Source organism: Dendroctonus ponderosae, unplaced genomic scaffold (assembly GCF_020466585.1).
Source record: "Dendroctonus ponderosae isolate FM_Combo_2020 unplaced genomic scaffold, Dpon_F_20191213v2 Dpon_F_20191213_9, whole genome shotgun sequence".
NCBI lineage: Eukaryota > Metazoa > Arthropoda > Insecta > Coleoptera > Curculionidae > Dendroctonus > Dendroctonus ponderosae.
The window spans coordinates 2,636,178-2,649,829 of NW_026019116.1; the positions used below are offsets into that span (position 1 = coordinate 2,636,178).

The 13,652-nt window shown below is 35.8% G+C and overlaps 1 protein-coding gene across 1 annotated transcript in view; it reads right to left on the reverse strand.

Moving 5' to 3' along the window:
- Positions 1 to 1,777: 1,777 nt before the first annotated feature.
- LOC109539137 (sushi, von Willebrand factor type A, EGF and pentraxin domain-containing protein 1) overlaps positions 1,778 to 13,652 on the reverse strand; it is a gene marked incomplete in the record, with an annotated part of 33,307 nt that continues 21,432 nt past the window's right edge. The window contains 13 exon segments of the mRNA XM_048669645.1: positions 1,778 to 2,728; positions 2,784 to 2,892; positions 2,952 to 3,128; positions 3,282 to 3,455; positions 6,323 to 6,502; positions 6,564 to 6,803; positions 6,854 to 7,033; positions 7,333 to 7,506; positions 7,562 to 7,796; positions 7,852 to 8,033; positions 8,087 to 8,203; positions 8,373 to 8,549; positions 12,456 to 12,605. Of these exon segments, the coding sequence (XP_048525602.1) occupies positions 2,464 to 2,728; positions 2,784 to 2,892; positions 2,952 to 3,128; positions 3,282 to 3,455; positions 6,323 to 6,502; positions 6,564 to 6,803; positions 6,854 to 7,033; positions 7,333 to 7,506; positions 7,562 to 7,796; positions 7,852 to 8,033; positions 8,087 to 8,203; positions 8,373 to 8,549; positions 12,456 to 12,605 (2,360 nt within the window).

Sequence of the window (13,652 nt, forward strand, 5' to 3'; positions counted from 1 at the left end):
ATCCAACAGGTGATTCTCATTGTATCTTTCAGTAGATAAAAAATGCGACTTGAATTTGCATTTTGTTAAAACTCTCGCAAGTAATTATTTAACGGGTTTTCGGTGTGCAGAAAGCATGACTTTGCATGAAAAGTAGAAAAATTCGTATTGATTGACCGGGCTGATTTAATTCGTATTGATTTAATTTTTATATCCTGATTATATAGTAGGTATAAATGAAGTAGAAATTAACATAATATAAGTAAATATCATGCCATCTGGTGTTGAAATGTTATTTTTAATGACTAAAATACTTTGACAAATGTTGCTTTTTTTGAATTGAATTGAATGAATTTTCACTTCAGTAGCAGTAAAGAAGACAAATTATTATTGTAACATGATCAGTTTTCAAAACATTAAATTAAAATTTCTTTGCAAACGTCTTAATTAAAGGGGTAACGATTTTCATGCTTCGCTAATTTATAGCGTTTCATGTTATTGTTTTAATGTTTTTTTTTGCGCACACGATTTTTTGAGGTTTCTGATTCAGAAGCAAAAAGTTCAAACTGCAAATATTTTTGAAACTAATACACATTTTTATAAAATGATCATTCTTAGAAAAAAATAATTTAACTGTTCTTACAAACGTCATCCTCATACAATAGGTTGCTTTCACTTTTTTTTTATGTTGATACATAGAAAGGAGTTATGGCAAACATTACACTAATATAATTTGTTTTGGAAAAAAGTCTCTATAATAATGTTAAAGCGAATTTAATTTCAATTCAGATGTTTTCCGCCAAAAACGCCGAACCGTATCGTCGGTTGTCACCCGATTGTGACGTAGTAGGTCATATCAACAAAGTGTCTCGTCTTTATTTGTTGTTTTCGCAGCTTTGTTTTATTATTTAAGTTATTGTGATTATCATTATTTCATTGATTATTATTATTATCTTGCATAATGGAAAATAGTGACATGTATGGATCACAAAATAAGTGGTGTTTTGTGCCAGGATGCAAGAATACCTCAATAAGTGCTCCAAACAAACTCTGGCTAACCGTTCCCCATGATTATGCCCGTAACGTTTTATGGTTCGAAGCAGGTAGACGTGATGTTCCTAAATCCAAATCAATGTTTTTTTGTTGCGAGGATCATTTTAATGAAAGTACGAACAAAAAGCGAATGATGAGGCAGACAGAATACTAGTACTCATGGTTCTGGCATATCCGATATCACAATATTGTTCTTGTGATGCCCAAAATACAAACTTAAGAGATCATTTTAGTTTTAAAGCAGCCATGTATACAGGTTAGGTTAAGTTGAATAAGTGAAATTCCATATATTATTTACCTAATTTAAACCCATACACACAGATTAGTGTATTAAGGAGAGAGTAACTAATAATGAATTTACGAATTTTTACTTACGCTGCTGCTTTGACACCCTTAAACTCGGCTGAGTTAATGAGTTCGTAGTTTTTAAAAATTCGGTAACCATAAAAATATGTATACATGGTAAATTGTTTGTTGACGCTTTAAGGAATCATTCGGAAGCCATTTTTTAGTTTAACACAAACTATAAATTATTTAAATCCACAAAATAATTAATGAAGCGCAACCACACAACTAAACACTATGCACAGAACGTAAACAATCCGCCATTTATATGACCAGAGACGTCACAACCAATAGGATTGCGTTTTAGAGATTCATGAATTAAAAAAAAATAGTTCGAGTTTTCAACATTCGCATATCTTCAAATGTATCGAATAGACTAATGCGGATAAAAAGACAATCATTTCATTGATAAACATTTTTATATACATACGTTTCTTCCAAATTTACATCAGTTTACACTTTTTGATTTTAAGACAAGCCTTGTATCTCAACTACCTCAGAACAAGTTTTTTCTTAATTTAAAGAGGCAAGTACAAAGCAAAAAACGAACTGAGTTGATAATAGAAGGAAGAAACTCAACTTAATAACTTCAACGTTACACAAGGATCGTTAGTGGGAGAGTAACGTTTTACAAGAACTAAATTCGTTTGCTCGTACTACCGGTTCTTAATCTCACCGTAAAACCATCGCTTTATTTTCTCAGATATTCTGAGTAATTGATGAAAAAAGTCATCTTTGGCTGAATTTACTATTGCTTGCTTGCTTGTGCAAAATATTGTCCATAGGCAGTGAAAATGTTAAACTACTCATACTATTAATAGACTATATTTGAAATATTCCCTAAAACGGTACGGATATTTGGTTGCAGCCAAGGAAACTGTACAGAAATATTTCGTTAATTCCTGCAGCCCATCTAGAGCACAGCATTTACACATATAGGTAACTGGATTGAAGTAAATAGGACTGGGAAAGGAAAATATTCAATAAATAGTTCATTGACTACTTCACCCGAACTTAGTTACACAATGTCCATCACAGAATTGACTGTACACACAAGTTGAACCCTATCACATAGTTTTTAAGGATTTATCTCACTGAGACCCCATTTATAGTGACCGTATTTCCATTGGCGCGTCCCACTGGCTCCGGTTCATAAGTCCCACTATCTCTCCGGCCCTCCTCATATGGGGCATCATACATATTCTCATGGATATTGTCGTAGATGTTCGTCTGGCCTCCTAAACCGTTCCGATCGCTCAGAGTCGCGTAGCTCATCACAGCGGCGTTACGTTCTTCCTTCCTTTCTGCACCTTCCACGTTTTCTTTGTTCTTCACTGCCACCGGCTTCCGTCTGGAAAAAAATAATGTTTTTATTAACCAATCAAATTCCTCAGTGGATGGCTTACAATTTCCAGTAGATAATGCCCAAAAGCACCAGCAAGAACACAACCACTCCCGCTCCAATTCCTATGCTGGTGCCCAAGTTCGAATCCTCCTGAGGCTCCTCAATGGCCACTGGAAACAATCATGTAAATTAGTTGATAGTTAACAAACAATATATTTTCAATCCATACTTTCACATCTGGGCTGCTCGCCTGACCACTGGCCATTATCCAGGCATTTTCTCAGGTATGGGCCGATTCGCTCGTAGGATGGGACGCAATGGTACTCGATGGCACTGTTGTATGTGGTTCCGTTCATTACGATAACGCGACCGTTTTCGATGGCTCCCGGATGGTTACAGTCGATGGCTAAAGCAGAAGTAAATTCTTGTTATGGGAGATTTTTATTAATAAGCGATCAGCTTTTATAGTGCCAAAATCAGTGAACGTGAAGAAACTATTGAATCATAGAAAACAAAATTAACGCTCAGAAAATGATGAATCAAAGTTGGAGTCACTTACGCAAACAGGTCGGGGCCTGTCCGCTCCACACTCCTTTTTTCAAGCAAATCCTGCTAGCGTTGCCTTGCATTGAGTGTCCTCTAGGGCAGTAATATTGAGTAACTCCTCCCACACTATGAGTGCTCACCTTGAAGATCACTCCAGCAAATGTATCCGGGTCTTTGCACTGTATTTCTAAAGATTGGCATAGATTAGATGGACAAAAAAAATCAAGTTGTTATCTAAGTTCAGTTGGAAGTTATCAAATTTTGAAAAATCTAATTTTTTTAGTAAGCGCGTGTAATTGAAAAATAACAGCAGTTTTTCCTGGCTGCTAAAAATCAGGTTTGAGCGTTATTTGATTGAAATTTTCAGGATTTTCGGACTCGGATGTTTTTGATTGATAAAAACTTCAAGCGTCTACTTGAATTGAGTCGAAAGTTGGCGGCGTTCTTCTAGAAATGAGAAAAGTTTCGTGTTGCTACTTAAACGCGATTACCAATTATATTTTTGTAAGAAAACCCGAAAAATTGTGTTAAAACATTTATTGTTAGCCTGGCAAAATTTAGGATTACGTGCGATTTGACTGACATTTATAGACTGGAAGACCGAACGAAAAAAATCGCAAATTTTTCTGTGTTTTTAAGTCAAAATACGTATCGTGGCCGAAAAACGTGCATAGTCAGTGAAGTCTGAAGATCACGAAAACAACCCGAACAAAGCATTGGCGTCAAGTGCACTGACTAAATGTGCGCCCCTCCCAGTTTCAAAGCTGGATGGTTTCCAGGACTACGCAGGGAGCAAAGGGCGCGGGCGGCAAACGTTCCACCAATCAGAGCTACTAAACACTTGTTCATTGAACGAGGCGATTATGCGATTCGCTTGGATATTACCGATACACCGAAATAATTATCAGACGTTTCAGATGCGAATGTCTTCTAAAGATGAAGAAACTTGCAAGTTTCTGCTTGATTTCAAATGAAAGTTGTAATTTTTTAAAGGAGGGTTTCTAATCGTGATGTTCAGACATTGGTTGTCGTGGCAGGCAAAAATGAAGTTTTTATGCGATTTGCTGCAAATTTTCTAGACTTTGAGACCCAGATGTCTTCAATCGTTGTGGAATATTTCAAGATGCCACTTTACTTGTGTTGAGAGTTCTGATTTTTTAAACGACGGGGCGTAATAATTAAAAACATTCGTTTTTGGGCTAGCGTTGACTTGTCCGGTAAAAGTCCGGCTTCAGTGCGATTTAACTGAAAATTTCAAAACTGTTAAATCCAAATGTCTTCCTTAGATGGTAAAAATATCAAGTTGTAACCTAAGTTCAGTCAGAAGTTACCAATTTTTCAAAAATCGCATTTTTTTAGTGAGCGTGTGTAATTCAGCAATAAGTGCAATTTTCGAGCCAATATTGGCCCTTCTGCCAAAAACCAGGTTTGGGCCTTATTTTACTGAAATTTTCAGTATTTTCGGACTCGAATGTTTTTGATTGCTGCTAACAATTTCAAGTCTGTACTTAATTTGCGTCGAATGTTGGTGGCATATGAATGCGTGTCTTTATACGGACATTTATTTTCGGGCCCCCATTGACTTGGTTGACAAAAATCAAGATTGAGTGCGATTCCATTGAAACTTTCAGGACTTTCAAGCTCACAAATGACAAAAAGTTGTGGTTTCTAGAAGTTTAAAATACTTCAATCTAGAGAAGTGAGATTAAAATTAATTTAAAATTCGGCGGATTGTTTTTTGCAAAAAACTCGGACTATCTTTGTATCCATGTTATTAGCTAAGTTTAATTTAAATATAATATTACACACGTTAGTCTATTTGAATTTTATGCTTATTTTTCGTCTTCGGTAATTTTTCAGGTTCGATAAACTTTGCCAATTAATCGGATACTTGGACTCTGCAGAACGGCCAATCCAGGCTTGTAAAATTTGAGTTTTTTGGTTTCTCAGTAAATTCGATTTTTTCTGAATATACAGGGTGTCCAAGATAAGGATGCATTGCATGGGAATCTTTGAAACCGTAAAAGATACCAAGTCGGTTAAATTAGGAAAAAGTTGCGCTATCAGGGGGTCATATAAATGGCGTCTTCAAAAAACAAGTTTTTCCTTTAATTTTTGAGATATTTAGAAAAAAGTAGAAACATTTTGGGTAAAATCCTGTAGTTTTTCAGTGAGTTTAATTGAATTTTATAAACAAAACTGCAGAATGTTTTGGCCTGGTAGAAAATATTTTTTTTTCCGGGACACCATTGGAAAAAATATGCGACAACTATTTAATAAATCGTAAAAAGTGATAACATTCATTCAGATCTGCTGAAGCATTTTTAGACTTCCAAAAAAGCGTTTTTAGGCAAATTTCTCTGTTCATAATAAAGTTCCAAATTTCTTGTTAATGTTTTTCTAAATTGAACTTGATCAGTTAAGCTCAAACAATAGGCTCTTAATAGCCTGTGTCTTAAACCAATAAATATTTTTAAAATTTGAAAATTAGCACGTTTTTGTCTATAAAATGATAGATAAAAATGTATGCTATGTTGTAAAATTATTTTCAAGCATTTTTTCAAATATATTAGTTTCCCAGTACTATTTTTTAATTTTTTCGTTGAATTGCCCGTAGAACTACCTGGTATCAGTTTTCAAGATATGAAATGGAATTTTAGTTATTGTTTGTTTGTTATTACTGTAATTTAACTGAAACTGAACATAAATGATGCATACGAGATTTAAATATAAAATCTATATCATCCTCAAAATAGCACAACATGTAATATTAAATCTACAATTTTCATTTCCCTTGGAACGTTAAGATCCTAAAAATGCACTTAAATACGGAGCGAAGATCCCACTCTTTATCCCCAAATTATCTCGAAAACCCTTTCTAAACTCACTAAAACAGCCTAAAAGATTTCTCTCGTATTGACCCGAATTGACTGACTTTTAACACAAAATCATGCGCTCAGTGCGGACAAAGAACCGCCAAGTATCGATAACTTCAGGTAGTCTTAATGACCCTAAATAAACTTTCACTTCATAGAAACCTATTGGTCGTCTTACCTCTGCAAATGGGTTCATCCGAACTCCATGTTCCATTTTCCAGGCACAATCGTCTGGAAACGCCATCCAGCTCAAAGTTTGGATCGCAAGCATACAGGGCGAGAGCCCCGTAGTAAGTTGCGTTTGAGGGCAGGGTGACTTGTCCATTGGCAATTTTTTCCGGGTTTCTGCAGTCCACGACTGGAAAGTTCGCAAAGCTCATGAAGAGATTCCATACAAAAATTCGAGAAAAATGACTCACAAACGCACTGGGGAACTCCTCCACTCCACTGGCCGCTGTCCTCGCACGTGCTCAAAGGCTCCCCTATTACCTTGTAGCCTCTTTCACATCGGTACTTTGCTAAAGCCCCGATTTTATACGAAGAAGCGCCCACATTTGCGGATTCGGCTGTTCTGATCAACGTCCTTCCATACATCCGGTCGTTGCCGGTTACTGATAGGATGCTGTGGTCGGCTATGATTGGTTCCGGACAGCGCACCTCTGGAATAAAACCGTTATCTTCAGGTTCTCCCTGCTGCGGAGCTACGAACCTTCGCATTTTGGAGAAGAGTCGCTCCATTGCCCGTTTTTCATGCAGTATCTCTTGGAGACACCATTCAGCTTGTAGTGTTTGGCGCAAGAGTAGGAGAGCTCGCTTCCTAAGTAGGTGGTGGCGTTGGAGTAGCGAATCTCTCCGTAGAGCATTGTGGGGACGTTTCCACAGTCGATATCTGAAGAAATAATTTGAAGAGTTTTAGGCAAATATTTGAGTGTTCAGAGAGGGAGAGAGAGATAGTGTTCGGCTGAGGATGACTCTAGGTCATAAATTAAAAACACTATTTTCCGATATTCCTGGTCCTTCGTCTCACTATACAGGGAGTCCTAACGATAGAGTAAAGTAAGCTTACGCTTAACCAGTATCATTTGGTTCAAGATTTTCGTCGTCATATTGTGAAAGTACAGGGTTGGATATTATAGGTTGACACCTCCTATAGATCGTTAGGACACCCTGTATTCAATATGGACTTACATTCGCAGCTGGGAGTGGTTCCAGACCATTCCCCACTTCTTTGGCACTCATGAATCTGCTCACCACGCAGCAAATGACCCACTTCACAGTGGTACTCGATGGCTGAATGCACATTGAAATCCACCCCAACCACGTAGCTTCCCGCAGGAACATCCGGTTCGTCGCATGTGATCACTGCAATTTTAGCCTTCTTTAACCATCCGAATTAACCGGCGAGTTAGACACATACGTTCGCAAAATGGTGCGTCTGAAGACCATTTCCCGTCCTTGGTGCACTTCTGGACCTTTTGCCCGTCCAACCAGTAATCTGCTTCGCAGAAGTACTCAACAATGCTCTCAACTGTAGTGGTTCCATTGCGTAACTCATACCGCCCATAGTCGATATTGGGAGGCGCCCCACAGTCCACGTATTTGCAAGTGGGGGCTTTGCCCGACCATTCCCCACCAAGTCCACAGGATAAAACCTGCAGATGGAAATCCCCATGTAAACCTGACGCGAAAACAATCAATTCCTCTTACTCCTTCTCCATGAATAACATATCCCGGCTGGCAGGTGTACGTGGCTCTATCTCCGGCTCTGTGCCCAGAAGTATGCACGACTCCGCCATGGATATCCGGAGGATCTGGGCACCAATCGAACAGGCACTGAGGGGTGGAGTTGGTCCATTTGCCATCGTTTCCACATAGTCGAACTTCGTGACCTGCGAAAATCTGCAGGGTGAGATAACAGGGGTTTTCAATTCACCTCTATTACCTATGAGGGTGTAGTTTTCGTGGCAGGAATAAATGGCGCGAGCTCCATGGGAGGTGCGGTTATCCTTCAAGACCACTGTACCATGTTCCATGCTCGAAAGCGACCCACAATCAATAACTAAGAAATAGTAGTAGGTAAAAAAACTGCATAATCTTATGTTCATATGCACGTAGAAGATTTGCGGATGGCGATAATCTACAGAGTGTGTTTCTCAAAGTCTATGGACGCTTTTGCAAATAAAACTTTTGAATCTTTGCATGAGCTTTCGGTATCAGACCAGACTTACATTTGCACGTTGGAGGCATTCCAGTCCAGAAACCGTTCATTCCACACTTTCGGGCTTCGCTCCCCAGGAGCATGTGTCCTTCCGGACAATTGTATTTGATGGTAGCTCCTAGACTGTAATTGGATCCGGTGATGGTGGTGTTGATTAGTTTGTCTGGGCTTCCACAAGAGGAAGGAACTGAGGAATGGAACTTTCAATATTATCGAATTACCTCACTAAAATATTGGTGAGTTTAGYTGGTCTGGTCAAMRTATTKTGTGTGTTTMGAGTTGATATTGTCYTTTTTATTCTACTTWAGRTGCMAATSTTGTTTCAAAYCTCCTTCTATAATTCKTCTCTTTCTGGTTATTGRGTTATTTTCTGCTACTGTTTGTTGTGTTGTTTTGYTTAATTTTCAGACAGTAAGGTATTTTACAAGAACGGGTGGACATATCGTATCCATGAAAATAARCTATTCSAAAGAGAATYTTYAAGTGTGAAAAATARAAACTGATTTTTTATCAATTAGGCTTCATAACTTCTAAAGARATTTAAGATTTCTAAGAAGCAGAAATGATCWAATTTATGAATTTTTCAGAGCTTSAAGCTCTGRAGCGGTCGGAAMAAAWTAATCATTTGTTATGGTCTTTCTGAAAGACTTTCTTTAGAAGTCTTTGGGTCTAATTGATTTTTATCAAATACTTTACAGCTTTAGAGCGATAGGAGCAAACGTAAAATATCTGGATAGTTGTGAGATGCATTTAGAATGAGCATATATTTATTTCCTCGTCAGGCTTGAACCGTTTTTYCAGCCCCTATAGAAAGAGAGCCATTTTTGGTGATTTATTAAACATTTTCATTGACATGAAACCCGGGAATAATTGGTAGGGATTTTTGGATAGAGCGTAGTAAGTCGTATATGAATATGCCAATATTTCAACTCCTAAGAGCCATTTCGATAGAGTGTTTTGAGAGCTATCTTTTTTTAACATTTGTGAGGCARAAGTCGTCACCCTCACGAGGTAGATTTATATCTCGAAATCGTTTGAAAACATTGAGATAACCATTAGAGCCTTTCTATAGAGTGTCTCCAAGCTCATCATTTTCTAGTTGGGTTTTATGAAAACAATTCTTCTCGTTTCACAGTTAGAAGCGAAATTGTCAAATGCTTAAAGCTTTCGACGATTATGCAGATGTCTTTCGGAAGAGTTTCAAAACATCTGATAAAAGAATTTGATCGATCTTTTCTCCATGGCGCCTTATCCGAAATTCCTAGTCTTTAAGAACTAAAAGAAGGACTGGAAAACGTTCGAAGAGCATCACATGAGTTATTTGCAAAATACTCATACTAAAAAAAACTTTTTTTCAATAATGTTTTTTTCAATGATGTTTTAAAATTATTGATTCATTCAAAAAAATTGATCAAATGTATTAAAAAAATACATGCAAATTGAAAAATTGTCTCCCAAAAAAAACTCCAAAGAAATATTGAAGTTTTTATTTAAAATAAGCACTAGGAATTATTGTCATGCTCTTAGCAAAGCCAGATAACAGATTCGCATTAATTTATATTTCATGAGTTATTTGCCGATAAAATATTAAATATTGAGCATTTTGTGCAGTGTAAAATTTTTCAAATTGCTAATAAAACGATTTAAAATCTGAAAAGCTGATGGTTCTAGTCGTAATACAGCTCCTAATTTTTCAAGAACTTTTGGCAAAATGTGGTGGTTTTGAGCATACATGGTTGACGTGTCTAGCGGTCCAAGTTGGCTAGTTGCTTCTACAAAGTCATGCTCTCAGCGTCAAGAAAACGTTATAGTTAAGTCCGGAAAAACTCCTCAAATAAATATTCAAAAGTTAGGATTGACGGTTTATTATTTTGGCTACAGTTTTTCTGCTTTTTGCCGGCCCAAAAATAAGTTTCAAAAATTAAATTTGGTATTAATATTAATCCTCATTTTGACATTTCATTACATTGAAGCACTAAAGATTCGCCACTGAAAACATCGGTCAGTAATGTTTTCCCAAAGCCTTTTAGCTTTAAACTAACCATTAGCAAAACTCGTATAATTCTAATGGTAATTTCCCATTTGAGCCGAATATACAGAGAAATATAGAATTAACGGATAATTATTAGAGCATAATTTATTCACCAGATTTGTTATTTATTGTTTGCTGTTAAGTAAAACATGATTTTTTTATAATCGTTCATTGTACATTTTTTGAAAGCATTCAATTATGTACTCCCAGTCTTAATTGATTTGTATTAAAATTGATTTTGCAAATCATTTTCTATTCCCTTGTCCGTTTAAGAATTTTCTCTATAATACAAAATCTGAAAATGTAAACTACTAAAAAAAAAATGAAGCTAAATGAAGCCTACTAAACAAAGCAAAAAACTAGTACATGCTGGTTTAAGAACTTGGAAAGTAATTGTTTTTGATCAGTTTCAATGATTTTTTTTTATGATTTAGGTATTAAAAATGCGCATTCGACTAGTAAGTGGTTTCAATATTCATCTGTACTTACGGCCTAACTACATCCATTTTTAAGGGGTAAAATTTCGAAAAGTGGCTTTAAGACAACTTTTACGAAAAATGTCGACTGATTGTCTCGTAAAATGACCTAAAATCCATCTCTACCGATTATCATTGTTCTCAATTTTTGGTGTACAGAAAAATCACGATAACAATAATAAAATACAGGAAATATTGGATTTTGGTGGAGTAAATTGGAAAATTGTAAAATTTAAGTGTGAAACTCAGTGTTTTTATGAGAATATTCCAAACAATATTTTTTAAACACAAAACAGTTTTTTTGCATTTTAATAACACTTTTCTGATTTTGATTTGTGGCAGACTGATATAGAGAATAGATAGAGATGGATTTTAGGTAATTTTTTTCCAAAAATTGCCAGAATTTTTTATCTTAAACTTCACAACTTGAAATAATTGCAGGCAAAAATTGTAATTATCCACTAGTCGCATGCATATGTTGAATATGTAAGTAAACAAAGAAGAATCATTGAAATCGATCAAAAAATTTATATTTTACAGGGGTGGTTCCTTCTACAGCTTCGTTATCATTAATTTTACTTACAAAAGAGTGTATTCATATTTAAAGCACTTGAAAAAGAAATATTTAAATTCGATATATTATGCGACAAATAAATTTAAAAAACGCTTTCATCATATAAAAAAACCAAAATGCCTAGAAGTAAATCTGCTGTATATTCGGGAAATGGTCTATGTGCTTCCTGCTCTGGATCATAAATGGTTTGTGTTATTCCATCTGCATTTTCAACGCTTTASATTCTTCGATTTGTTTTATGGAACKTTAATGCTTGCAACTACTGTTTTATTGCTAYGTATTTCTWATTTTTTGGAAAARTTAATGAAATTTTTTCCATTAATGCATACTTGCAAAAATAAGGAATACARTGTGCAACTCTAAGCTGCGCCTGAAGATGYCAGTCACTACTTTTGGTAAAACGTTTTWRATGCCTSAGAATTAAACCCTTCACGGCTGAAATTTGGGAAGTTCAAACTTTGCTTAAAACATCACAATACTTGTTCGAGATATTTAATTAGACGAATTCTCGAATCTGTGCCATAAAAAATGCACTTTTCCATTCCACCTTCACTTTAAGCCTTGCAAGGACAAAAATTGATTAAGTTGTTTACATGAATATTTATTGCATTATGCAAATTTTTCCAATGGAATCCAATAGGTTTCCATGCCCAATGCTCGGTGCATGGCTGTGAAAGGGCATTTTCCAATAAATAATTTCGCATACTGGTGTTATGATTATTTATGATCATTATGTAACGATTTCTTGAAATCTATAGTCGGCATGGTCTATAGGGAATGAGTAAGTAGTTTTGTGCTGAATACCTTAAACGATAGGTCAAACTAATGATAGGCTGGTTGATTTTTAGCGTTCAAGGTTTTTATAAATAACACCAGGAGCCTTTCAAAATTTTATGCCACAAATTATTCTTAGTGAAATCGACTCAGTGGTCAATCAGAGGCTTGTAGAACATCTAAAAATACATCAAGGCTGCAATTTGTTTAGAAAAAAACAATTGCCGCCTTCCTCACCATGCTGACAAATCCAATGCAGGTAATCTAGATTGCATCCTACATCATTCCAAAGCCACCCACGTCCTCCATCGAGTACCACACAGTTTTGTTCTCCATTGTAGTTATTGGGCTGGTCTTTTCCCCAAGAGGGACGTTGTACTAAGTCTCCTACAAAAACATTGAAATTTGAAACTGCACGAAATAATTGGCCAAAATACTGGTTGCAACAATCAATTAACACCAATATAAACAATCAAGTCTCGGTATGGGAGCTTTTAATAGCGGTAGTGAATAATTAATGACTGTCTAATTGGATATTCGATTGCCCAAGTCGACATCATTAGCATTCTACCAGAGTGTGAGATTTTTGTCTCTATGTTAGTGTTGCCGATTGGGTTGCAACATTTGGAAATACAACACCCTGTAAAGTAGTCATTAATCAAAATTGGGAAATGACATGGAAGACCCCAATATCAGTTGTTTGTCTTGCATCATTTCAATGCAATTTTTCGCTTATGTAAAACGGTAGTGTCTTGAAGGCATTATTTGTTGTCTTACTGCAGCCGCAGTCTATTGCCAATGTTTATAAACAATTTCTAAAATTGCCGCCAATCATGCAAAGGTTAAAACTCGCCTTGAGGCTTCCCAGACGTTCAACTGTACGATTTAGCATTTGGAAATTATTTTTACTGCTTAATAAATTCGATGATTTTATTATGGGGATTTTAGAAATCGCTTGATTGTGGGTGTGTTTCAACTTGAATTCATAAAGAAAAACTGCCAGTGATAAAAACTTCAAATATACAATCACATGATACTGAATCCTTTATAATTTATTGATGCATTGAAATAATCGCTGCTTTTAAATTTGTGTTTGCACAAACTTTCTTAACTTGTTAAGAGTTTAAAATTGCTTGAAATGAGCCTTCATCAAACGATTTGAAGCAATGACCAACTAACACTATTCGAAGTAGAAAATTGCGTGTTTAAGCGGACGCTCGAATGAGGATTCTGCAGAATTAATCAGAAAAAGCAATCAAAAAAACAACTGCAAAAAGGCAGAAAAAACCAGGCATTTAATAAGGAAGATATTTAACTTGCTTATTAAACATTGCTTTAACACACACATAATAATAGCACTATATTAACTAGTACTGTAATAACATACAAAAATTAAAAAAACTGATTAGTGTATGAAGCAACCAAAAAACATTG